Source organism: Tetrao urogallus, assembly GCF_951394365.1.
Source record: "Tetrao urogallus genome assembly, chromosome: 6".
Classification (NCBI taxonomy): Eukaryota; Metazoa; Chordata; class Aves; order Galliformes; family Phasianidae; genus Tetrao; species Tetrao urogallus.
The window spans coordinates 10,825,292-10,850,125 of NC_136819.1; the positions used below are offsets into that span (position 1 = coordinate 10,825,292).

A 24,834-nucleotide genomic window follows, 5' to 3' on the forward strand; every position below is an offset into this window, starting at 1 on the left:
AGCTTTGAAATGATGAAGGAAAGAGGTATTCTTGCTTTATTCACAGGACATTTACTACATCGATTTTTCTTTTCTCCTGCAAGGTGATGAGGAAGAGGTGTGGTAGCTTTGATTCTAGAACCAGAAGTTTCTGATGGTGAACTTCAGTAAGCCAGTGTCCCAGCTATACTGTGCATGCAGGCAAGGCGTATGCCAAACTGTGGTTATTTCAATTATATAAATGGTTGGGGACAGTCTTAGATACTCCCTGCTCCTTTTTGGTTTTTTTTTTTCCTTATTGCATTGCTTTCTCCTTATAGTAGGAGTTATTTTTATGTTTGGTGGTACCCATGTTTGTGCAAATAATTCCCAATATTTCTGGGGATCAGAAGGCTGAATATTGAGAAGGCAGATGCTTGTCAGCCCCTGTGCTTTGTCACCCTGTTGTGCTGAGAACCTGCATCCTATGTTAGAATGTTATCCCCCTGACAGGCCTATCATTGTTACTGCTCCTCCCTACCAAAGATGGCAGACCACATAAAGGCACTGGGGTATTTGTGAAGAAGCTTTAATTTGCTATCTCCTTTTTCCCAAGTGGTTAATTAGTTTTCATTTGAGATTGAGTTGTAACATTACTGTCCTGTACTCAGCTTCTCATTCACAAGATCATCACCACAAACTTGCTTCGTTTTGTTTTTTTTTTACTGGTGTGGATCCATTGTTCTAGTTGTCAGACCATTGTTTGCCTGAAACCATGTATTTTGGGTATTACTTCCTAACTCAGTACCCATCTAAAGACTTGGTCATTACGTGCTGTGATCCTAGCATGAAAGCAGGGTAAGTCTGTACAGCACGTTGATGTCTTGTATTTTATCATTTGCAACAGATTGCCGGCTGCATTCTGCATACTTAATTTGTCTAAAAAATTGCTTTGGCCAAATTTTCACATCTTAGAGTTATTCAATGTACTCTAATGGTCTTTATCTGAGAGTTATGTTCACGCAATGGGGGATAAAATGGACAGTTTTTCATTTCTGTGTAGTTTATTGACTAAATAAGCAAGACAAAGGCAGTGGAAAGGGAAGAACAGCCCTTTGCTATTTAATATTTTTCCTTTTGTAGAAGGTAAAGGATTTAGCCTTGCAAAACAGTCATTCTTCCTCAAACAAAGAGCATGCACGAGTCTCAATGAAATAAACTGGCCTGAAGCATGTTCTCCATAAATTCCAGACTGGGCATGCATTTTGCTGAGTCAAGAAGGACATAAGTGACTCACTGGGCTGTGTGGGAACCAGGACCAGAATCCAACTGGTGCACTAACCAGACAACCACATCAGCCCAGAGAAATGCCTCAGTTTCAAATGAGCCACCAGGAGCAGCTGCTGCCTAATGGCACTTCAGGTAGGCATGCTGTGCAGCTATTCCTATGAGGTGGTACAAGGGGGATGTGTTCTTTTCCTTATTGTCTTCCTAAAAGCTTCTAAACTAGGTTTCTCTGTGGTTTCATCAAGAGCTATGTCAAAATGCATAGTGACTACTTTTTGCTCCATGCACTGTAATGAAAAAACAGCAGCTGTGCCAAGTCTGGTGTGGAGTGGCCTATGCTCTGAGCCACAGGGTGGTTGGCGAGGTTATGAGCAGGGAGTGAAGATCAATGCAACTAATTTCAGTGAAGTGTGACAAGCAGTGCTGAGGTTGCTGGCCCTGAAGTAACAAAGCAGGTGTCAGGTTTTAAACATTCTCATTATTTTGCTTATCAATGTCCTTAAATGCTTTGCTGGGCTGGGATCCTGGTAGAACAGAAGTCCTGGGTGTTTTCGCACATTAAGTAGTGTAAACTGCTTTGGATTTACAACTTTTCATTAGATTATCTAAGATGGGTGTGTTGTTTGTTTTGTTTGGTTGCTTTTACTTCTTTTTTTGTGCTTGTATACTGGTTCTCTCATTTCAGATTCTGCTATTAGATTGCTCTGGATGTGTGTCTGAAGTGTGTCTAAAGGGCTTCAGAGGTGGGGGAAAGAACCAAAAACAACCATATAGAAACGCCGTAAAAACCAGAATATACCCTTCCAGAGCTTTGTAGTTCTTTTTATGAACAGCCTATATCTTGTTGAATAAGTCAGAATAGAGAAGGAATCATTTGTATTCTGATCTGCAAGAGAGATGAGCCTGAGGGCTGCTGTATTTGCACTTTAGACTTTATCTGTGGTTTCATGCTATCTAGAAACTACTAATATTCTTGCATTTTCTTCAAAAAAAAAAAGCAAGAATAAAAAATTGTGCAGGTAAAAACTTGAAGCTAAGAACAAACCACCATAACTGATGTACGAGTTATACTAGAAACCAAGCACTGTAGAGCTTCATTCTGCTCACATTTCATTATTGCATTACATACTCCTCTATCTTTGGTGATGGTACCTTTCCATTTTTTCAAGTTTTAATGCCATTTTTGTATGTTACTGAAGAAGAAATTGAGGGGCTGGATGCAGTGAATTTTTTTAAAGCTGTTGTTAGCATAAACTGGTTGAATTAAGTGCAAATGAATAGTCCTTCTGGCTGCTAAAAAGAAAGCTGAATCAAAACAGGGAGCTGTAACAAGGCAGACAGTGGGAGCTGAACTGTGCTTGTGCTGTTGTAGCTGTTCTGGAAAAAGATTTTTACAAGTTCATTGAGAGTCTGAGAATGCAGCTGTTCGTCCATAGAGAAGCAAACTTTAGGCAGGGGAGTTTTGTTCCAGCTTTGGAAACTCTGTCTTCCCCAGCTAATGGGTTTGTCTGAGTTAGATGGCCTTCAGCTTCCAGTACCAAAACTGAGCCAAGGAAGAAACCAGAGAAGATATGATTGTAGAAAAAATTATAATTATACTTTAAATAAATAAGCAACCAAATGCTGATCTTTTGGAAATGATCACCAGATGGACCTGACTATTTGAAGATTTTCAAAGGGGATGAATTGGCCACTTCTCCTCTGGAAACTCTTTTTGGTAATGAAACAAGAGCTCAGCTTCATTGCTTGCTCCAGCAGAAGTAAAGGGAATTGAATCTGCTTTCGACATTATGCCAACTGCTGATTAAGACTTTGGATTAATCTCTGTCTTTCAGTGGGGCCCAAACTAGTAGGCGGGACAGTGTTAACAAAGGAATACAGTTGGTAGAGCTTTGTATGTTGTGAAATTCAAAATGGTTTCCTTGATTTATTCAAAGTCAGGTACTGAATGAACAATTGCAGACACTTAGAAAGCCAGTGTGAAGGCTGTGCAGCAGCTGCTGTTTGCCTTTGGTGTTGGGAGGAGCCACGAGGGAGAGACGAGCTGGAAAGAAGCATGTTGCCAAAGATGCAGCAGTATTCTTGTTCTCCAGATCACTGTCTCCACACGTGGTTTAAGAAAAGTGGAAGGAAGCTGTAACAGATGTGGCTATATGCTGCCGGCACTAGGGACCAGGTAGACTACTAGCTTAAAATCATCTGCAAGAGCATAGTTGAGAATTAGGGCCAGTCTGTGAATGTAAGCGTAGCCCTTTTCTGCTTCAGGGCAGAAATGAGGCCTTGATGATCCTAACAGTCAACGAACACCTTTGAAAATTCTTGTTTAGTAACTTTCTGTTTCCTTCAACAACAACGAATACACCAGAAACAACGCCCCTTCCATTTGCCACCAAATTGAGCCTATTTCAATTAATTATATGTGACTGAATAATAGCAAAGTGACACAAACTAAATCATCACCTCACTTGTCCTACGGCATTACGTACCAGCAGCGTGTGCATGGAACTCACACCTAATGCCTTTCCTCAGAGTTATAAAGGTGAGGGAAAAAATGGATGTTGTTTTTAAAATGTATTTTTAAACAAGATGTAACAGCATTCACTCCCTTCTTGATGAACCTATTAATTCAGCTGTGTTCAATGTCTCTTGGAGTAATTTGACCATAGGTCTGCTGATAGACCAGGCTGTTTACCTCTCTTTTCCTTCTCTCCACTCTGCAGTGGGCAGAAATGCACTCAGAAGTCAGAGTAGGAAATATCTCAGTCACTGGCTGGAAATGAGCACTGCCTTCCTCTGTAGTGATAAGAATATCTATTTCATTTTCTTCAGATTATTTTAACTATTGCAGTAATTAATAGGGTATTTTACTAATAAGGATTTATTGGTTAGATGCTTTGAGTGATCAAAGTTCTGTATTGTATGCAGCTTACAGTAGCTAGTTCCTAAAAGCTATAGATAGAGTGGAAAAACTTCAGGGAGAGCAACTGAATATGCTTCTGATTTTGCAACATCACTCCAAATTCTTTTGCTCTTTAAATTACTCTCCGTACCCCCTAGCTAATTGTGAGAACCAAGTGACTTTTATTTATTGTTTTTCCTGGCTGATTGTTTCTGTAGTATTAAAAAGTAAATCCTGAATAGAACTTCAGAAATGATTTCTGTAGGATCAGAGCACAGGCCGAAGTCATCAACTAGACAAGATAAGACATGAGTGTATAGGCAGAAAGCAGCCTATAGTATTTGCAACATGGGTTGAATTTTCTGTGTACGGAAGTGGTGTTCAGAGAGGTTGTTTTCCACAGCGATGGCTCGTTGTATCACATATTCCAAACTTCTGTTAGGTCAATGCCTACTTCAGGACAGAGCAAGAGAAGATCAGAAGTGCACATTGGTAAACCTGGGTTATCGCGTGCTGTTCTTAGATTGTGGTTCTCTACGGCAAGGTGAGCCGTATTTTCAGGTGGTGTAAACCAGCTCTGCTCCATGATTGCTATCTTTTGCTGGGATCCATACTGTCCTCTGGTAAAACAGAAGCTGTTATTTGCTTAAAGTTATGTTCCTAATGGATTTGTATTAAAAAATGGCATAATCGCAGATGTACTTTTCCATTATCCTGGAAATGTTATTTGATCCTAAAAATCAATGTGCATTAAATTTAGCATTTCTGGTGTTTTTTTGCTTTGTTTTCTTTATTTTAAAGTCTGATCCTTGAATCTGATCTGATTCTTTGAAATGGTTCTTAAATATCTGTTTCACAAGATCTACTTTTGTTTGAAGAAAGAACTTACATGAAAACTTGTTTGCTTGAAATGGAAAGACCTGCTGATCTTTAGCTGTGTTAAGATTGCAGCTGGAGTCCCAATGGAAAATTTAACAGGTATAAATACATATATCAGAATTTTTTTGAGTTATCAGAAAGCAACCATTAGAAAATGTAAAAATACTGTTGGGAGCAATCTTCCAAGGCTGGCTGGACTCTCTGTTTTCCCAGGCGCTGCAGCTGACAAAGCCAACCTATTCAGAGAGGCAAGCACAGGAGGAATTTAAACTAGGTCAACTTGTTCTCAAAGATCAGAATCTGAGTAACTTGAATTTTTTTTTTTTTTTTACCCCCCTCCTACACTGCCAAGCTTATGGGTTTTAGACATGTCTATCCTAAATGCAATGGAGTTTAAATGCATTGATTGTGCCAATAGCGGACTGATCTTTGGGTTTTTCATTTGTTCCAAATTTTGTTTGTTACAGGCCAGGTGAGATGTGTCAGGATGGATGGCTGTATTCTGTAGGTAGTATTTATTATGTGTCAAAAAAAATCACTGTTACTGTGCAATGGAGCAAGCAGCTGTAATGGTTGATGTCAGGCCACACGGCACGTCAGTGGCAGACTGAAACATCTGTGCCTGTTCCTTAGACTTCTCTTTTTCAATTTAATGTATCAATCTGCATACTATTAGGGCAGGCAAAAGCTCTGCTCCTGGGACACTGTAGCCTCAGTACCAGGGATAATTGTTACCGATTGCATGAAGTCCCACCAGGACAGATTTGAATGGTGGAGAATCTCTATATTGAAAGAAGACAGACAGAAAGCAAGCTTGGGAAGATATCCCACTGCTTTTTGCATATTCAATTTCCTGTGTCTTAAGAAACATGCTTACCTTTGATTTATTTTGGTCTGATATCTATCCCTTGTGGTTTCTCCTCCCTCTCTCCCCACTCATACAAATACTCTGCCAAATCCAGAATAATGTGAAAAAAGAAAATATACTAGCTATGTCTATACTGAGGAAGTGGTTTCCTTAGAAATGGTAACCATATGAAAGCCATAAATGCTGATACCAAAACTACAGTTGAATATATACGGATGTGGGCTCTGGAAAAAAGGAAATGGAATCTGTTTGCTAGCTAAAAGGAAAATCTTGTTGCTGCCTAGGATTTTTGCCAAAGCACAACTGAAGGTTACTTCTGGTGGGTTGTGTGGCTGCTTTTTTCCTCTTGATTTCTGTATAAGATGCTCTTAGAAACCTGAGCATGGGCGAAGAAGTCTGATTTGATTTCATATTTTCAAGGATTCGCTACAAGGAGAGATGGTTGTATGCTCTAGAAACACAAGAGCATGGCTATGCTGCATGGAGCTGTTAAGACACTGCTTTATAGCAAGTGAGGGGCACAGATTTACCCTCCTTTCAGGTACTACAGCAGCCATGGCTTGGCTAAAACACCATGTTAATTAGTCTTGCACCTCAGCTAAGTGTTTCAGAATGGTATCTGTAGGGTTATGCTGTCTGATGTTTGGAAGATAGGTTGGTCACTGCCAGTTTGGAGCTTCTACATACATTGCTTTGTATGACAGTCCTCCACTGGTAGAAGGCTTTTGGAATAAAGATCCCCTAAACTGTGCTTCAGTCGGTTTTGAACAAAAATGAAATTTCCCTTTAAAAGATCTGTTATCCTTCTACTTTGTGAGGTATAAACATTAGTGTCTTATTTATTCTGCCAGGATTCCCATTTTGATGCAAGTTACAAAGTGGGTTAATAGATTTTTTTTAAAACAGTGAGGAGGAATGAATATACAGCAGTCACAGAAATGCACTGGAGGTTGCCAGCTAATAGGATTGACATAGAAAGCAGAACTGATTAGAACTTCAGAAAATGGGGGTATTTACTTGTAGGAAATTGAGCCCCTGTGCAAGGTTTTGTAACTTCTCCAAATATGTTTGATTTTAAGCACTTCTGGAAAAATTATTAAATGAAGAGAAAGTTAGAGGTTTAAATAAAAAAAATATATATATATATCATGTTGATTTTCAAGAGAAAAATGGATTTTCCTTGTTTAAGGATGAGTAATGTACTGCATATTACTGTCTGAAATGTGCTCTTACCATTGATGAAGCACTGCTCTGTACCAGGGACTTACAGTCTCCAACAGACTGACACTTAAATCTGGAAGTTTTGGTGCAAAGAGACTTGTGTGTCAATTTTTTTTTTTTTTAATATATAAATAAAATCATGGTTGTTTTCAATGCAAGTACCTCCCCAGAGCAGATTTTTCTTTCATATCTGCTTTCTTGCATCCTTTTGTTTGACTATTCCTGCTTGTCTTCCCATTCCTCTCCCCTAAGCATATGACAGAGGTGAATGTTCATAGAACTTTTGAGGAGAAGGTGACCCCTGGCTGCTGAAGAAGAAAAAAAAATTGTTTTTTTAATTTAGAAAGAAGAAAAAGCTAGCTTTCTGCTTTCACAGATGTATTAAGCAGCTCCTGACATTGTGGGAGTCCTGGAAAACCTCAGGGAGTGGTTCTATTTCATGCTCGGTGCTATTAAAAATGCTGTGTCTATACTTTAGATAAACATGTATGAATTATGAAATGAGGGAGAGGGAAGATTATGGGATGGCATACCCAATGCCTTATGGAAACGTTGCCTGTTCCTTTGTTTAGTTAATATTACTCTAGCTGAAAACAGTGTCAAGGGGTTTGAGAAAAAACCTCTCAAAGCTTGATGTTATGGGAGCAGGCTTAGGCTCACTAAGCATCATGTCATTTTCTAGCTGATGTGTGTACCTGACCCTTAATGTCTGTTAATTGTAATATGAATGAGAATGCAGGGCACCTGCATAAGGTGGAGAGAAACTGCGTTTTGCTATAATTGTACAGCAAGGGGTGTCCGAGTGTTTTGGAAATGCTGCTTGTGAATCCAATCTTTTTGGAGCCATTAATGTATTTTTTTGTATTAGTTTTGGTGAAACTTCTGCTGTGTGATTGAGACAGCAAGGAATGGCAGAAAATGAGATGGGAACGCAGGAGCTGCAAGTCCCTGTGCCACAATATTCCTCTCTGTGCCATCTGAAAGGGTGATGTCAAGTCCTAGGCTAAGTTGTTCCTTCTGCAAGTTACACTTAGATTTTCTTGGCAACCACACCAGCTCCATTCTTGGGTTACACTCCCTCCAAATGCATGGGACCTCTGCTCCCCATGACAGCCTGCTTCTGGGGAAGGGCCTGTCTGCAAAGAACCAGGGGGAAAAACTGATTCCTCCAGCCCTCTCCACCTCATTTCTTCTGGCTGTGGTCACTCAAAGCAGTCTATGCTGAACAACTGTTCAGAAATATGTATGCTATTTTGTACACTCAATATTTCATTTTTAATCCTGCTCAGCGCAACAGTGATGGGTAGCAGCTTTATTGGCAATGTACCTTGAATGTCTCAGTTGCTCTGGGCTTGCTATTAGGCTGTCCAGGGGATTTCAGAACTATAGAAGTGTTTTAAAAGTTTAATTCACAAACATAGACAACTTCCCTTCACCATAATAAAATGTGGATCCAAGTTCACATTATTTTTTGTTCTTTGTTTATCTGTTTTTGTTTGTTTGTTTTGTTTTCTTTCTGGGCAATTTCAAGGGCTATGCTATCTTTTTACTACTCTGAATTTCTTAGTAGATGAAGAATTTGGCTTGCAATCTGGCTTAACTCAGTGACTTTCCGACAGGTAATTTTTCAGCCAGAAGTAATTGTGGAACTTTTCAGAGGATCATCACATACTTGAAGAATGCAAGCCTGGGCCACTTGTGCAAAGGAGGAATGTCAGCAGATGTAACTCTGTTTAGTCTGAGAGCAGGAGGGGGAGCAGAAAATACGTGTAAGTAAAGCAGAGTTGACCACTGAAGGGCAAGAGTACAATTTGCTGAGGCCTAGAATTTTTACTAAACTAACTTGTATTACAACATCCCTTAAAAACTCCTTCAAATAGAGAGGAATTCTCAGTTTTTGTGAGTAATGGAATAGGTGTGCTTGGTATGAACTGATACAGAATCTGTTGTTTAAAGCCACTAAAGATTTCAACTAATACTTGATTAAAATATATTTTGCTCTGAAGGAGCTGGGACTTAAAAAGTGATAAATACTTCATAAGAAGGGGAAAGTAGCTAGTAAAATAAGTATCAAATTGCAGACAATAGTCCCTGGGGCCACTGAAAAGCAGACCTTTCTCAGGAATTCAAGAACTGTGTGTAGGAGGTCTTCTGAAAAATCTGGCCAGTGCTTTTGCATAGGTGGTACCAAACATCAGCTAAATTCCCAGTAGTCTAGTGGCAGTAAACAGTCTGTGCCTAAGCCCCTTGCCTTTGCCAGGCTGGAACCCTTTTCCCCTGGAGAAGCATGTAAATACATATGAAGAGCAGGAGGCATTATATTGTGCCAGCAGTTTCAGAGGCAGTGAAGCAAAGGAAAGCTAAGTAGTCAATTCTGTAGCCACTCAAATATGTACTTTGAATCTAAAAAGCTGGCTACAGTTGTATTTTCTATAGTGTGATGCTCACAGTCCCTGGGGCAAACTTCACTTGCTGGCATAGGCAAGTGTAACTTCCATTAAAATTAGTAGGATCTGTGTCTGCTGAATTTGGCCCTCTGCCTAAGGAAAATTAAATGCATTGGCAAGTTAGCCAATGTTCTTCTATTTGGGGTGCCTGGTACTTATTCTGCAGTGGTCCAGATTCACATGAGATAAACTCCAAAAATCAGTGAGCTAGGAGGGCTCAGGCGCGATGCCAGTTCACTTCCCCCCTCTCTTTTAAATGCTAGCAACGTGGGAGCTGTGCAAACATGGTTGCTGGCAGCCTTGAGGCATAGTAGCCTTACTTATGCCTTGGACTTTGTTCTCATACCCACACTAAGGAGAATTCCTCCTTTAGCAGTCATGTCCTTTATTTAATTAATTTTCTGAATCCCTTTCCTTATTTTGTGAGGGAGCTGAGCTGTACTTTCACTGTAATCCAGGGAAGAATAAATTATCCCTCTGCCCAGACATCTTAGGAGATTCAGACCTCTCTCTGAAAGTAAGGTAGACACTTAGAAGTATAAATCCTATTACAATTAATTGAGAGTCAGGACTGCAGATTCCCCAAATTATTATTATTATTATTATTATTATTATTTTAAAGAAATTTGGTTTCCTAGGTGCCAGGTGGCATGTGTTTAAAGAAAGAGAAATCTCACTGTGTGCAATTTGAAATTGTGCTTACAAAGGAAGCAGTTGTACAAGGTGCTGCCTAATGGCACTCCTTGTGTGGTGTGATGAGTGACTTCTGAAGTGGGCAGAATTGTATTATCTGAAGTTGCAAAATCAGTGTCTCTTAGAATGTTTACAATAACATCATGACGGTGATGAGTATTGCAGAGTGCATTTTTTTGCTGTGGATTAAACAATTGATTCTGAAAGATTAAAATGCCCCACCTGCCTTCTTGCACACTTCTGTTTTGCCATGTCAAACAATATAAAATGAATGCTGCACTTCCCTCTATCTAATTGAATAATTTACTGTAAATAGCTGTCATTTACTTTAGAGCAGTAGGGGATCATTAGCCAAATGGATGTGAGTAAGTCATGCCTTTAATGCGTTAGAGGGGCCTAAAATGGAATCATCTAAATGGGACCATCAATACAGCATGCTGAATTAAGTCAGAGGCACTTAAAGCTTTAAGTCCTCTTTCTTGTAAATTACATGCTCCCTCGGCAGAAAGGTAATCAAGAACTTGCATAAAATATGGCATCTTTGTTTCAAAGCTTTATTTTTAGTGAAGAAAATAGTACGATTTAGATGACATGATTGGTAGGTATAACTGTGCTTTGGATTTCCCTCATTTTAATTACATTCCTTTCTTACTGATTGAAGACTTCTTGCTTGCAAATAGCTACTTGTGCTGACTAACATTGTCTCTATTCTGTAAATAAGATGAAGAAGTAATAAAATAGCTTCTCTTGACTTTTATGAGTATGTGACCTGATAATTATTCGCAGAAATTTCTTTTGTACATGCAATTTTAGCAAGATCTTAACCCCTAAATATACGACATGTTTTGGATTTATTTCACTACTGATATTACTGTTAGGGCTATTGGGTATTTCAATATGTTTGTCTTTCTTACTGATTTCTCCTGGCCTAAAGCTTACCTCTAGTTCTCCTGCTCTGTTCTCTGATATCCTGGAAGAGGTTGGTCTTCATCTAGAATCAGAACGTCTAATTTCAATCCTATTTGAAGAGGATGAATCAACGTAGGTAGCAACTGTCCTGAGGTACAAGATGATGATGTTTGTTAGTTTGTTTGTTTTAAATTAGGGGTAACTTTAACTTCTGTTATTAAGGAGTGTGTTCCTTTGTGCAGTTTGCTGACATGGCTTCTAACGTCATCCATTCTGTGCTTACTGCTTTCTGAGTTGAGGTGAGTGCACGGGAAGAAGTGGCACTTCCCTTCTGAGATTTGACTTTTCTCTCTTTTATTGTCATCTTATATGTCACCACCAAAGTTGGTGACAAGCCTTATTGTAGAAAGCAGGATGACTTCCTTATTTTCATTCCTTAGCTGTAACCACTGTCCTCTGCTTCCTGTAAATGATTTTTTTTTCCTTTTTATTGAAATGGTTTATTTAAAGGTATATTTGTCTTGTGCTTTGAAACTTTTCAGATTCTGCTTATGAACTGCTTTCACTTATATTGGATGAGTCATGAGTCAAAAGCTCCATCCTGTAGATCCACTATGAGTAATGCTCGGCATTTTCTTGAGTTCCCTTTTAGAAGACTATAAAATTAAAAGAAGCATCTGTTTTGATATCTTAATGGACAATTAGGTGGCTGGATCTCAGAACTGATTTACATTTAACACTGCAATAATTTAAACTTTTTTCCTCCAGTTCACTGATGTCCCTTTTCTTGCTTGTATGTACATGTTGCTGGTTGTAGCTATTGAACTTAAGAAATAATTTTCAGTATTTGGGACTGCTATGGGGGCATTGATTGAACTTCTGGGGAGGGTTTTTCACTGAGGTATGTGATGGCAGAAGCTATCAAAGCTGGTCCATCCACACCAGTTTCAAATTGATATGTGGCATTAAAGCCATGGTAGTGAATGTAGAGAGCACATAGTTTCAAAAATCTTCTTTCATATAGGCCCTGACTGAAACGTCACACACAGTGCCTCTGAAGCTTCTGTCTTGAGTCTTGCCCAAATAACTTGTATTTAAATGTAAACTGATATGTTCATTATCTACTGCTGGTGGGGACTGAACTGCTTCCTAGACTATTCAGACAGCAGATCCTCCCTCTTCTTGGATGTCATGATATTAGGAAATGCCTATTGGCAATACTCAGTGAGTTACTTCACGTTCCTGGCCCTCAGATATGTACTGGCATAATGTAAGAGTAATTTGGTGCAGGCAGTTTTGAGGTCCAGATGATGTAAATGTGGATTTGTTGACAGATTCTTTAAGCTTTATGAACACTGGAAAAAACATAACAGGCGCATTTGTGGATGGAATATATGTTCTATCCTCATGAAGGGTTAGGAACATATCAATTTTATTGATGAGACTGATTATTGGTATGGGTAGTGATAGGAGATGATGGGTTTTTGGAAGTGAGTAGAGTTGTCTGGGGGGACTTATCATGAAAAATGGGGGCATAAAACTTATAAAGTCTCTACTGTAGGTGAGCAGGGTAGCATTGGTGAAATGACGTCTCTGGAGAGATTTTGGAGTTTGCTTTGCAACGCTTGTCTTCTTCTTGTAAGTGGGAGGTAGTCTGCTCCCATATATTGCATGTAACAATAGAAATGAGACTGAAGACTGAAGTTTTAGATCAATGGATTAGTCTCGGCTAAGTTTTGTTCTGTTTCCACTGAAATGGTCAACACCAGACTTCTGGAAATGGACATTCAGGAAGAATTTTCATGCTTAAAAGTGTTCCTGGCCTTTTAACTCCCCTCCGTGGAGGATTAGTAGTGTACAGACTCCCAATGGAAGGGAGTGACCAGGCTGTTTTGAAGATGACGCTACTGTGCGTCTTTTTGACTTTCGGTGAAGTATTAGTAAGGAAATTCTGTGGCATAGCCATAAGTAATAGCAAGGCTCAAGCCAAAATTGTGGATAAAAGTTCAAGGTTATGGTGATGTTATTCTATGAGAAGGAAAAATAGTCTGAGATCTGAACACTTTTAAGCTTAATAATTAGGAATTTCTTGAGTTTGGCTGCTTACAGCAAAAGCTTGGCTCTGAAACTTTTACTTCCTGCTAATTCTGCTGTGTGTTTCTCTACTTGTTCCACCACAAGCTTTTAAAAACTCATGATGATAAGAAGACATTTACCAAAATATTAGTTATCTTTTGCAATGAGACTTGTACAACTTGAAAGAAAAAAATAAATTTTTTAATATCACTTTTTAGAAAATGGTGAAAACGTGATATGGCCATCCTGGAACAGTGATGAAGCATTTTATCTTGTTCTCAAAACTTGCTTGCCAGTTCCTTTGTGTAATAAGCCAGCGATCATCAACTGAGCAGCGCTGTCAATTTCTGTAGTTGTGCTGATATGTAGGTTGCTGGAGTCTAGTAACTTGCTACGTATTTGGGAGTTGCAAATGAGACAGAAGATATAGGCCATAATTTGTACGCCTTCCAAATTCAAAGCAGTGCTTCTACACAGTCACTTTTAAAATCAAAACATACAAAACTCTACTAACTTATGTACTCTTCCTTGACCCTTCAGTTTAGAAACTCAGGTTTTAGAATAGGAGGAGAAAAGAAAAGGAAAACAAAAAACATGAGACAACACCATCTGAACTTTGTCAGTTCCCCTGGAACTCAACAGTGTTTGAGTTTGACAGAGGCTGAATGCAGCACGTTGGTTTGAAGTACGTTTTGCACTTTTCTCTCCAAGCTTTTCCCAAAACAAGGCTTGATCTCTAGCATAAGTCTAATGTGTATAGGGCAAGTCCCCCTGAGCCTTTCGATCAGATAGGGCCTTTCTGATGTGGTCTGACCGCATTATACCTGTCCTGGAGACGCTGAATATGGGAGCAATCCTACAGAGCAATTCATTATACTTCTAGTACTTCTGGGGATTCCCCATCTGCATTGTTGTTGTAAGTTTTTGGCCCTTCACATCACTCTTTGTGAAAGATGCAGGGAGAAAATATCTAACTGGATACTCTTGATAGTAGTTCAGAAATATAAAGGCAGCAGTTTCTAATTTAGTAAAAGAAGGAAAGAAAAATCCCACTGCTGCTTTGTTACTTGACTTCTGTGTAGAATTATAATGGATAGGCTACAGACTTCTGCTGGCATACTGTCTGGGGGAGGTAATTGGAGTTATTGGAGGAAAAAACCCCAAAACAATATTCAATCCTTGCTGTGTTAAAACAGTTGTGTTTTTTGTATACAGGCACAAGCTTACTGCTTCTTTTTTCAGCTTGTAGGAAGTTTGTGTTACTCAAGTGGATTTGTCTCTTAAAGAAGAGATTCTTTAAGGCAATTAGCATGAAGACTGGTACAGGTTCACACACTTGCTGCTAAGCTGGCTTCCCTGGTTCAGTATTCTGTTAAAGTAACTCTGATTGTTTTTCTTCCCTATTAACTTTTCTGTAGATCTCTAATGTCCTTTTGTTTCTCTTACCCAATATGTAGAAGAAAACAGGATGGTAAATTTTAGTGATAGAAGTAAGAAGTTTGTTGATAATTAAAATAGAGACTGCTCAATAACTAAAGAGAGGTGGTATTAGATTTTAGCTTTTAACTTTTAGGTAAATGTGCACTTATTGGACTAAAGTTGGTCTTAAGATTTTCATAGCTGTGTCAACAAAAGCAATTGGATATTAACTCTCCAAAATGGAGAAAATTAATGTTGCTGGCAAATATTGTGGAAATACCACCATTGTTTACCATGTAATGCCTTGTAATACTTCCAATAAAGACTCTGGAAGTGTGGGCTGTGACCTGAATTAATAATATTGTTTTGCTCATCTCTGTTTAAAATGTCAGATATTATATATATTTTTTTCTGTAGGAGAATATCAATATAAGTAAAAAATGTCTTTCAGACTTCCTGTCTGACAGAAAATGGATTGTTACAGAAAATGGATTGTAGACAAAGATGTGCAGGTGTTATTGTCCTCTTTCCTTGCAGCAGGCAAGTTACTTTTACATGTCCTTATTCTTTTCCATTTATTGAAGCTGTTAAATACTAGGTTATCATATTCTCCTGGTAAAAAACTACCAGATTGGATTGTGTAATATTTGGCTTCAATTAAGTCACTTAATTTCTGTCTCTTCATTTCCTACTTGAAGAGAGAGATGGCTTTATTTTCTCTCTTCTCATTTCAAGCTTAATTGGGACTCTTTTTGTGTTTGTAGGGGGAATAGACCCCTACCTAAAAGCCCATGTACCATGCTTACAAATAACAGTAAAACTGCTGTACTCTGTAGACATTTCTTCTGAGAAGCAAAGCCGACACATGGAAGTGGAACTTTGCTTGAGTGAGGTGAGGCCATGGAGTAAGTAGAGTCATTGTTCAAGTCTGACACATTCAGTAGGAGAATCAAAGGAACTTGATGAAAAAACATCAGTTTAAAGAAAAAAACAGTAAGGTTTATGTACTCGAGTTTCAATTTTAAAGTAACATAACAGAAGTGTAAGAAGGGAGGGGTGCATAAATGACCTTCCCACTTAAAGCAGCATCTAAGAACTTCCTGAGGATCTACTGAAAAATCATGTACAAAGAAATCTTTCATTGTGGTTTTCTTTAGATGTTAGTTCTTTTGCAGCTCACCTTTTGTCTTGTGCCACATACCTGTGCCACAAGCTTGCCTGAGGTTTAGTTCAGCATTCCCTGTTGCTGTCAGCTGTCCTACGAGGTGCTGAGCCCAGCTGCAGGCTGCTTGCTCATGTACAGATCCCCCTTTGAAATCTGTTTGCAGTCTGCTGCTCTAATGGCAGATTGTTCTTCTCTTGCCGCTGGTTAGGCTGTGCATATATCCCCTCTGATTGCAATCTGTGCTCTATGCAGTGGTGTTCTGACACAACAGCCCTTTTATTTCTGCACTTTCCATGAGAACAGGCTGGGGAGGAGACGAGGTCCCATCTCCAGGAGAATGGGAGAGGTGAGATGAGTAGGCCTTTATGCTGGAATGCGTTTGCATGTGACCACTGTCAAGGGTAAAAGCGGGGGAATTCCGCTTGTTCACACTGACAATGCAAATCCCTCGGGCCTGTAACTCAGGTGTTGGGAAAAGGGCGGGAATTCCCTGGCCAGTGACCTGTGGTGATGGTGCAGCCTCTGGGCCCTGTGCATCCACCAGCCATGGAATTTACAGCTGGTGATTCTACGACTTACATCTAGTCACGCAGGAGGAAAAAAAAAAAAAAGAAAACTGAAAAAGGTTATCCTTTGTCTGATGATAGCTGGACACCTGAGGGAACACCATCAAGTAGTGGCTGAGGGATAGGAGGGAGGGGGGGGTGCAGGTGTTGTCATGGTGATCCAGTGGGGGGCAATCTGGGCCAGCAAACTGAGCATCTATTTTTAGAAAAATCTTGGAAGCCAAGAGACCTTTGCCAAGCAGGGATGCCTCTACTGTGAGTGCTTGGATTAAGGTTTGCTTTGATGCAGGTGATATCAAGCAGGTTTTCCCCTTGGTTAAAACAGGAAGGGAAACTCACAGTCTGCCAAAAAGCAAGGGAATTGTGAATGCAGTGGATCTGTACCTCTCAGCATTTTATGGCAGTGGATCTGTACCTCTCAGCATTTTATGGCAGTAAGCAGCATTAATGCTGCCTTTAGAACCGATAAACATTTTTATGTGGTGATTATTCTGCATTCCATAAAAGATAAATATAGCTCTGGAGTGCACCAACTTGCCACCTATTATTCAGTTTCTGAACCTCAAAAGCAGATGCTTTTCCAGCCAAACTGCCTCTAAAATGCAAATTGCTAGGAATGTGACCGCTAATCAGTTTGCTCCCATAATACTGCCATGTGTATAAATTGGTGTGCCACTTACAGAATGGGAGGTTTTAAAGACTTTCACTGAGAAGATTAAAAAAAAGGAAAGAAAAGAAAAGCCAACTAAATGATTAGCTCAGTGGCTTTTTGTCCAAAATAACTTTTGGTGGGGAGGGACAGGTAGGAAGGCAATTGAGAATCAGTTACACCCTTCTCTATCTCCTTATTTGAAATATTTTATAATGCAGTACACAGTGATGTAAACTCCATCTTTCTTGAGATTTTGTACCTAAGTGGGAAAATTTGTGAAAGATGTGTTGTAAGAAAAAAACATGCTTTGGTGAAAGAGCTAACAGTATTGGAGTTCTCTCCCATTCCTGATCTCTGGTTATATGAATACTTGGTCACAGATAGTGCTGAATTATCTGGGTAACATGGGACTCTGCTTTCCCTCCCAGTACAATCAGATCTTCTGGTTGTATTGCAGGTATCCCACTTAGTGGATTTCCACGCAATTCACTTGCTAAAATATAGATATTGAATGAACAAGCTCATATCTCTTGCTTTGAAAGCAGATTTTTGCATTGTGGTGATTGTATGTGCAAGGAGAACATTCTGCAGGTTCTAAAACCAGGACGTGAATGAAGGAATTTCAAACGTTATGTGAAGACGAATGAAACTCAATCCTAGGAGGCAAGCTTTTTTTTTTTTTTTTTTTTTTTCTTCTTTCTTTTGATTCTTGACAGTTGGCAGTGTTGTACTTTGGCTAACTTATGATCTCCAAAATGAGGTAACCTTTCTGTAGTTTTCAGGGTTATCTTCAACATGGGTAGATTCTGTCCACCTCTCTTTTCCTGTTGTTTTGAGGTTCTATGGTGTATCTGCGTACAGTCAGGCTAAGATGAGAAATACAAAACAGAAAACCCACACAGATTTCAGTTTGAGTTATTATTTATGTGCACAGTGGATCCTGTCAAAGATGAACATAATTGTTTGAAATGAGATCTTCTCTGTAAAACAATAGGAAGATGGGAAACATAAAACATTAATTAACTACTCAACACTGCTTCACATTTGGTTGTTGGTTCTGCAAGAACAGTTAACGTGAATGAATACTGCAGGTAACACTTGTTAACCCTCCTTCTTACTCTTCTTATTCTGGTTTGAACTTTGCTCTCTGGAAGTGTGGTACGTACAATTGTATATATGGTCCCGTGCTAATAGAACCCAATTTAATGCACAGTTAGAAGGACTCTTCATTGCTCCTTGCTTTTGGTTTTATGGCTTCTTAGATTTGTGACACCCGGTTTAATATTGAGTTGACTTTTTAATTCATGCCAGTAAAAATCTGTTAAAATGCAAAATTACCACAGGATCCTGAGACCTCAAATGGCCAGTATGAAAAGCTTCAGATGGACCAGGCATGTTGCTGAAGGGCACGGTGTATGTGTTTACTTTCCAGCTGATCACATAAATATTGTCAAAACTATGCTCTTAATTTGATTTGTGTCATTCCATTAACAGTTACTCCGTGTACCAGAATAATAATAATAACTAATGATTCCCAGACTCCCAGAATTGTAAAATAAGGACAGGCTCTGTTTGGCAGAACAGATACCGTGCTTTAATATGGACAGGAGCTGTTAATATTAATCAAATGAGGTATAGTCTAAAATGACTTCTGGCTAATGACTTGTTCTCGGGCTGACCGTGCTACTTGCAGGTAACACACTGTTCTAATTCTGATGATTACTAATAATTGCATGCTAGATACATGGTTTTCTGTCTCTCAGAGAGAAATGATCTTCTTCATTGTCCTTACTTTAAGACGTTACTGTTGAAACTGTGATGTTAGGCTGTTAGATGTGGGATGGCAAAAGTTCATGGATTTGCCTTTTGATTTAAGCTTTTACAAGGATGGACGTGTGAGCAGTGAATGAGTTCAAAATGTGAATTTAATTGTGTGACAGCCAGAACTTAATTATTCAGAGCATCATTCTGTGATGAAGAGCTTCCTGAAGGCCACCAGTAGTAGGAGTTAATAAGTCACACTTATTTCACCTTGAATATGTGCTGTTACTGTGATGTTTTCAGACAAATTTATTTAAGAGAAACAGAATTAATTCCTCCCTATTTCTTAATTAATTCCACAAGTTACACTGAGGGATGGAGAAATAAGTTAAACTGGAAGATATGGCAAGATTGATTCTGTTTTCCCAGAAGAAATAACTTTTTTCTTGGGGCGCTAAAAGCTGTCTTGTGCTTCAGAAGCTGCTCTCATGCTAAAAGGGAGGAAGAAGAGATTCCCAGAAGGGAGTTCCTGTAATGCAGAAAGAATCCGGTCTTCTGGAACCAGCAGCTTGATGCATAGCTGTGTTAGGAAGGCCTGGTTTCTGTTGGGTTGAGTCTCCTCCTTTAACATATAGGTAGGCTAAACAGTGAGCTTTAAGTTGTAGCACCAAGGTATGATGCACATATATGAGCAAGTTACCTCTTCTTAGTTTTTTTTTTTTTGCCACGAATGTAGTTTTCTACTCTCACTGCTCTTTCTGTAAGCAGTCCTTATATGCTGTTGCAGGGTGAGGTTTTGTTTTCTGAAAGAAGCTTTTTATTTTTTTTTCTGGTAGTTTTCTGAAAGAAGATTTTGGCTGTCTTCAGTGGGAATAATATGTGGTTTGTGGTCTTATCTACATCTAATTAAATGTAAGGAAATAACGTTTTAAAAACTAATTCGGTGTTGACAGGACAAAGAGAAAGATGAAGGACATGAAGAGAGTCTGCCTTGAATACACACTGCTATCTACCAGGAGAATTAAACATGATCATAACTTATTTATGATGATGATGCAAGCGTATAAAGAGACATTTATGTAAAATCCTATGGAAGTTATTAAAAGTTGGCCTTATTTAAGTCCACGAATAAGTTTTTTTTATTATTTCAGCACAAGGGTGCTACTCAAATTTGTACCAAAATGACCAGTATTGCAAATCAGAGGCAGTGTTATTTTTGGTACATTTGCCTAGGCAGCATGTCTAGCCAGCTGCAGGCCTGATCCAGCATTCAGTGAAAGCTGACGAAAAAAGACATAGCTTCTGCTAATGCTTCCTGTGAGTATCTACGAAGTAGATAAATTTATTCTTATGATTGCATGTTATACATATATGCAATGTGTGTAACATTTATGTACACTCCAGCTTGGGCTGAAAATCTTGAGCTGAATTCTAATCATAATTTTGAGATAGGTTAAGATATGCATGAGGTATTTTGTTGTTCCTGGAACATGAATGACCTCTAAGTAGGAGTTGGTTATGTTTTTAGTCTATTAGCCGTAATATGTATACGTGTTTTGTAGATAGCCAACATTTAAAAGTAAGAAAAAGCTGCATTTTTCTCATGTTTCTGATTTACAGAGAACGATGAGATGCAGTAATCTAATTTATCTGTCTATGGTGTCATGTTTGTAAGTAATAGAATGCATCAGATGCTCTGATGTGTGTGTGTGGGTATCCTACTAGTGGGCTCAGCTAATGGTGAAACAGCTTCAGCTTGTTGAGGAGCTGTTAATTTTGTACAAGATGGTGAGTCCTGCAACTGATGCTGAACAGAAGGAGATCGGATTCCATTAAGCCCATTTCTGCAGACTGAGAGAAACTTCTCTCTTTACATGGTAGGAAAATTCATCCCAGAGATTAAGATTTTGTACGGGTATGTTTATCTTTGATTGTCCTGTCCCCACGTGGAGATAGTGCCCATCAGCTTTTTACAGTAAAACTGATTCTATGGTTATTTGCATTTGATATTCTTAAGTATATTTGACAAAGACTAAAAAAATTCATGTATATTTTATCAAATATTGTACACTTGTAATTAAAAATATATAGAGTTTTTCATTACTGAAATTGCCCTTTAAAAAAGGCAGTGCGCATTTTTCTCATGTGCACCTAATTAAAAGAGTGTACTGATGTATGTGTTAGAATTGTTTTTGTACTTCTGGGAAGATTTGAAGTGGTAGGACAGAGACAACATTGCTCAAGTAATTTGGAGCTAGTAGTGAGCTGAGCATGTAGCACGTAGAACACGTTATTTTGGTTCTAATAACCCTATGTATTAGGGACATGCATTAGCAATAAGATCAAGTGGATAGGAAGGATGCTGAGGACTTATCTCGGCATCCATTAGGAGCAATTTGGAGTGGCAAAATTCTTGAATACGGACTGACTCAGCTTGCAGGAAGTAGACAATACAAAATGGCAGAATTTCACAAGTGATTGCATCAAAAAAACATTCTCCCTTAGTTGGTGACAGATACAGCATTAACTTCTCACTTCAAGTATTTTCTCTGAGTGAGATCTATTGATCTCAGGCTTTTCTTCACATCTAAGAAAGCATTGATTTCTCCACTCTTCCTGCCTCCTCCAAATTCTTTTATCTCCTCATTCTTCTTGAGTCATGGATTAATCTCTTCCTTAAAATATTTTACATAAGCTGTTCCTTCATCCATGTGGATAAGTGGGAATTGCTACATTATTTCTGTAGACCAAAGCATCCGGTTTCTGTTCAAAATATTCATTGTTTTATAATGGATAATGCCCTAATGTAAGGTGTGTGTGTATGTGTGCTTTTTCTTCTCTCTTAGAAGAGGATTGTGGGAGGGAGATGGTTTCCACTTCCTTGGTACTTTCTTACCTTTTCCTGTACAATGCTATTTGGAGGATTCTTCTCAGGCAAAACATTGAGAAAGATGTGTATAGCATTTTGAGCTACTAGGAAAACGAAATTACTTAATGTAGAAGGATCTTTTTTTAACTGTTGGACTTGATGATTGTGAAGGTCTTTTCCAACCTGAGCAATTCTGTGGTTCTATGATCTAATACTTGTATTACTTGGACAACAGTAATTTTTCTGTAAATATAATATTATAAGATTTCAAAATCATGTGACAGCGCACTTGCTTTAACTTTTAAGCTCTCTTTCTCATGATAGCCTGAAGAATTAATCTTGCACTGAGAAGAAATTTGTTTAGTTAATGCAGCGTGGCTTAAAAACAAGGCTAAGTAATAGCTGTACTGACTCAGCAAATCGTTCAGCCCAGATGCCTCTGACCTGCATAGTAGTCCAAGAGGTTTCTTAATGTACAGAACCCTGTATTTTTTATGCAGTGAAATCATTGAATGGCTTGGGTTAGAAAGGTCATCTAATTCCAATGCCCTGCTGCAGGCAGGATTGCCATCCACTAGATCAGTCACTAGATTGGGAAGCCCAGTGCCTAATGTACTTACTGGCTCTGGTTATTTGCTGGAGTTGTGTGGTATCCTGAGGAAAAAAGTCTTTTGAATTTTTTCTAATGCGTTAACTCCACAAATTAGTAGAGAATACCATCCATGTTGGGCTGAAGAGGCCTGAGTTTTCTGAGGTTTACTAAATGACTTTTTTCTTTCTAGATTGTGACCTATGGAGAAGAATACATAAGGGGATAAATATGGCTTTTAAGGGTGAGGACCACTTAGATTCCCTTCCTTTACCTGTTCAGCGGTAAGTGGCACTCTTCTCATGCAGACTTGACTAAATGCTGCCAAAGCTACTTTGTTATTTAGGATTCAAAAGTGAATAAAAAAGTCATTTTTAAACACCTTTCTTGAATTTGCTTACATTCTCACTGGTAAATCATGACAGTAAACGCGTAGTGACTGTTTTAAATGGGTGAGCTGGCTTGCGGTACAGCAATGATAGTTTACTGGATTGGTTGTCATGATGGAAATCTCTAGCACTCCCTCTACTCTGAAGACTATTGGAAATTATAAATATAAATTTACTGAACCTCATTCACTGCCTCTACTTGTAGCTGTGGTACTAATATTAAAGTTTCAGTAGAATCTTGCCTGTCCCCATGGGGAACTGGAAGTACTGGTTGCTCTATTAATCAATTGAGGTTTTAGAATCTGGCTCCAGATTGGCAGCTAGTATCTGTAGCATAGTTTCATATCTGTGATAATGGAGGCTTCATGGAAAGGGAAAAATGGATAATGAATACAATCATTCTGTGTTTTCATTGAGCTACGGTCTTGATATGTAGCATAATTGATTTTATGGGCTGCTGAATGCAGGGGTAAAATCAGAAGCAGGAAGGATTGAAATTTCATTATTTTTTTTTTTAGTTGTCGTCAGGCAAAATTTTCTTTCCTGCAGTCAACTGGCTGCTGACATGCATTCTCAGAATACGGGGCTTTTCTTCTCAACAAATTTTGGTATTTCTCTGTTTTTCACTATCTGAATCTTTTAGCAGATATTTTGATAACACCAGTGGGCTTTCAGTTGCAGAAAGACAATTTGGGCACACTGTCTTCTGTAAGAAATGTTAGGTGGAGGAAGGCAGTTTGGGGATCCCAGATACAAAGTAAATGAGGACCGTATATTGGATTCTGTGTATTGGAAACCAGCAAGTCCTAGAAATCCTAGATAACCAGGTGTGAACTGGACTGGAATAAACAGGGATGAGGCATACTGTCATTCATTCGTTTTAATTTTTATTCCATGGGATGAAGCTGTGGTATATTGCATCAGTGGTGCACAGCAGTGCCGTCAGATTAATGACTTGCACTTGGAAATGCTCTGATCAGATAAGGTGCTAGATATCTGCGTTAATTTCTTAGTAATAACTAATTACTTCTGGAAATTGAATTGTAGTTTAATAGTAGACCAGCTACTGTGCAAAAACTTCCATTGCAAAATGGGTCAGTGAAGCCTCTTGCAGAAAAATAGATACAAGTGGGACCAAAGGCAGTAAGACCCATGGATGGCAAGGGCTGATCCAAATTGATGCTGGCAAACTTTTCTTGCAAGCAAATGAGGATGTTAGCTGCAGACTGCCCATGTTAGTGATTGGAAATGTGGAGAAGTAACAGTGCATACGGTGCTCACATGTAACAGCACAGAACTGAAAAGATCTGAAAGTTCTGAATCTGTGGGCTAGAAACTGCTGAAAAGGGAACCTGCCTGCAAGTCAGTTCTGCTGTGTGCAGGGAGGCAGGAGGACTCCACTACACTACGTTTAAGAAAATATGCACCTTGCATTGACTCTTCACTGTATCTTATTGCAAGTTATGTGGGAAAAGTTTCGTACAGCGGCAAGTGCTATGCTCTGGGGAAGTGCGTGGCCCAGCAGGACAACTGTATGTAGTGAGATCATAAAATAAGTAAATACTCTTTCTTGCCCCCAGCTGTTTCAGTATAGCTTCTGAAAATGGACTCTTTACAAATGTCTTTCCTCTTGGAATTGCTTTTCTCATATTTCTGGTGAGTTTTCCAGGTGGGAAAGCTAATGTAAAAGAAATGGTCTTTCTCTTAGGTCCCTGTCCTCCATTTCTTTGTAATAAAAGTTCATCAGCCTTTTTGTTTGCTTTCAATTAAAACAATGTACCCATTTTTTTCATGGTAGTCATGGTTTCTTGCACTTTCCATGTTGCATAGTAAACAAAAATTAGCAGTTAGAGTACTCAATCAGAAGCCATTCAGCTAAACAAAGGTGCTCATAATAAAGAGCGAAGTAGGATGCTGGTTTTGTTTTCCTGGATTATATGTTCAGCTCACTCTCATAACTGAGAGAAATTCAGTACAATTACTACTTAAACTACAAAAACAACAAAACCCATAAATACACCACTTCTTAAACACAGCAGGATTCTCCATGGAAATTAGGAATGTAAAAATGAAGCAAAGGTAAAGTTATCTTGCTGAAAAATGTTGAAATTTGCACTATAAATCTGGGAGGCACTCTTGAAAGTGAAGTGATAGCAGTGGTAGAGCTAGTTTTTCTTCCTGAGCCTC

The 24,834-nt window shown here is 38.8% G+C and overlaps 1 protein-coding gene across 1 annotated transcript in view; it reads left to right on the forward strand.

Annotated features, from left to right (window-relative positions):
• Positions 1-1,340: 1,340 nt before the first annotated feature.
• Positions 1,341-24,834, forward strand: part of INSC (INSC spindle orientation adaptor protein) — a gene marked incomplete at both ends in the record, with an annotated part of 101,946 nt that continues 78,452 nt past the window's right edge. Inside the window, 2 exons of the mRNA XM_079537626.1 lie at positions 1,341-1,380; positions 22,452-22,542. Coding sequence (XP_079393752.1) covers positions 1,341-1,380; positions 22,452-22,542 — 131 coding nt within the window. The remainder of the gene's footprint in view (positions 1,381-22,451; positions 22,543-24,834) is intronic.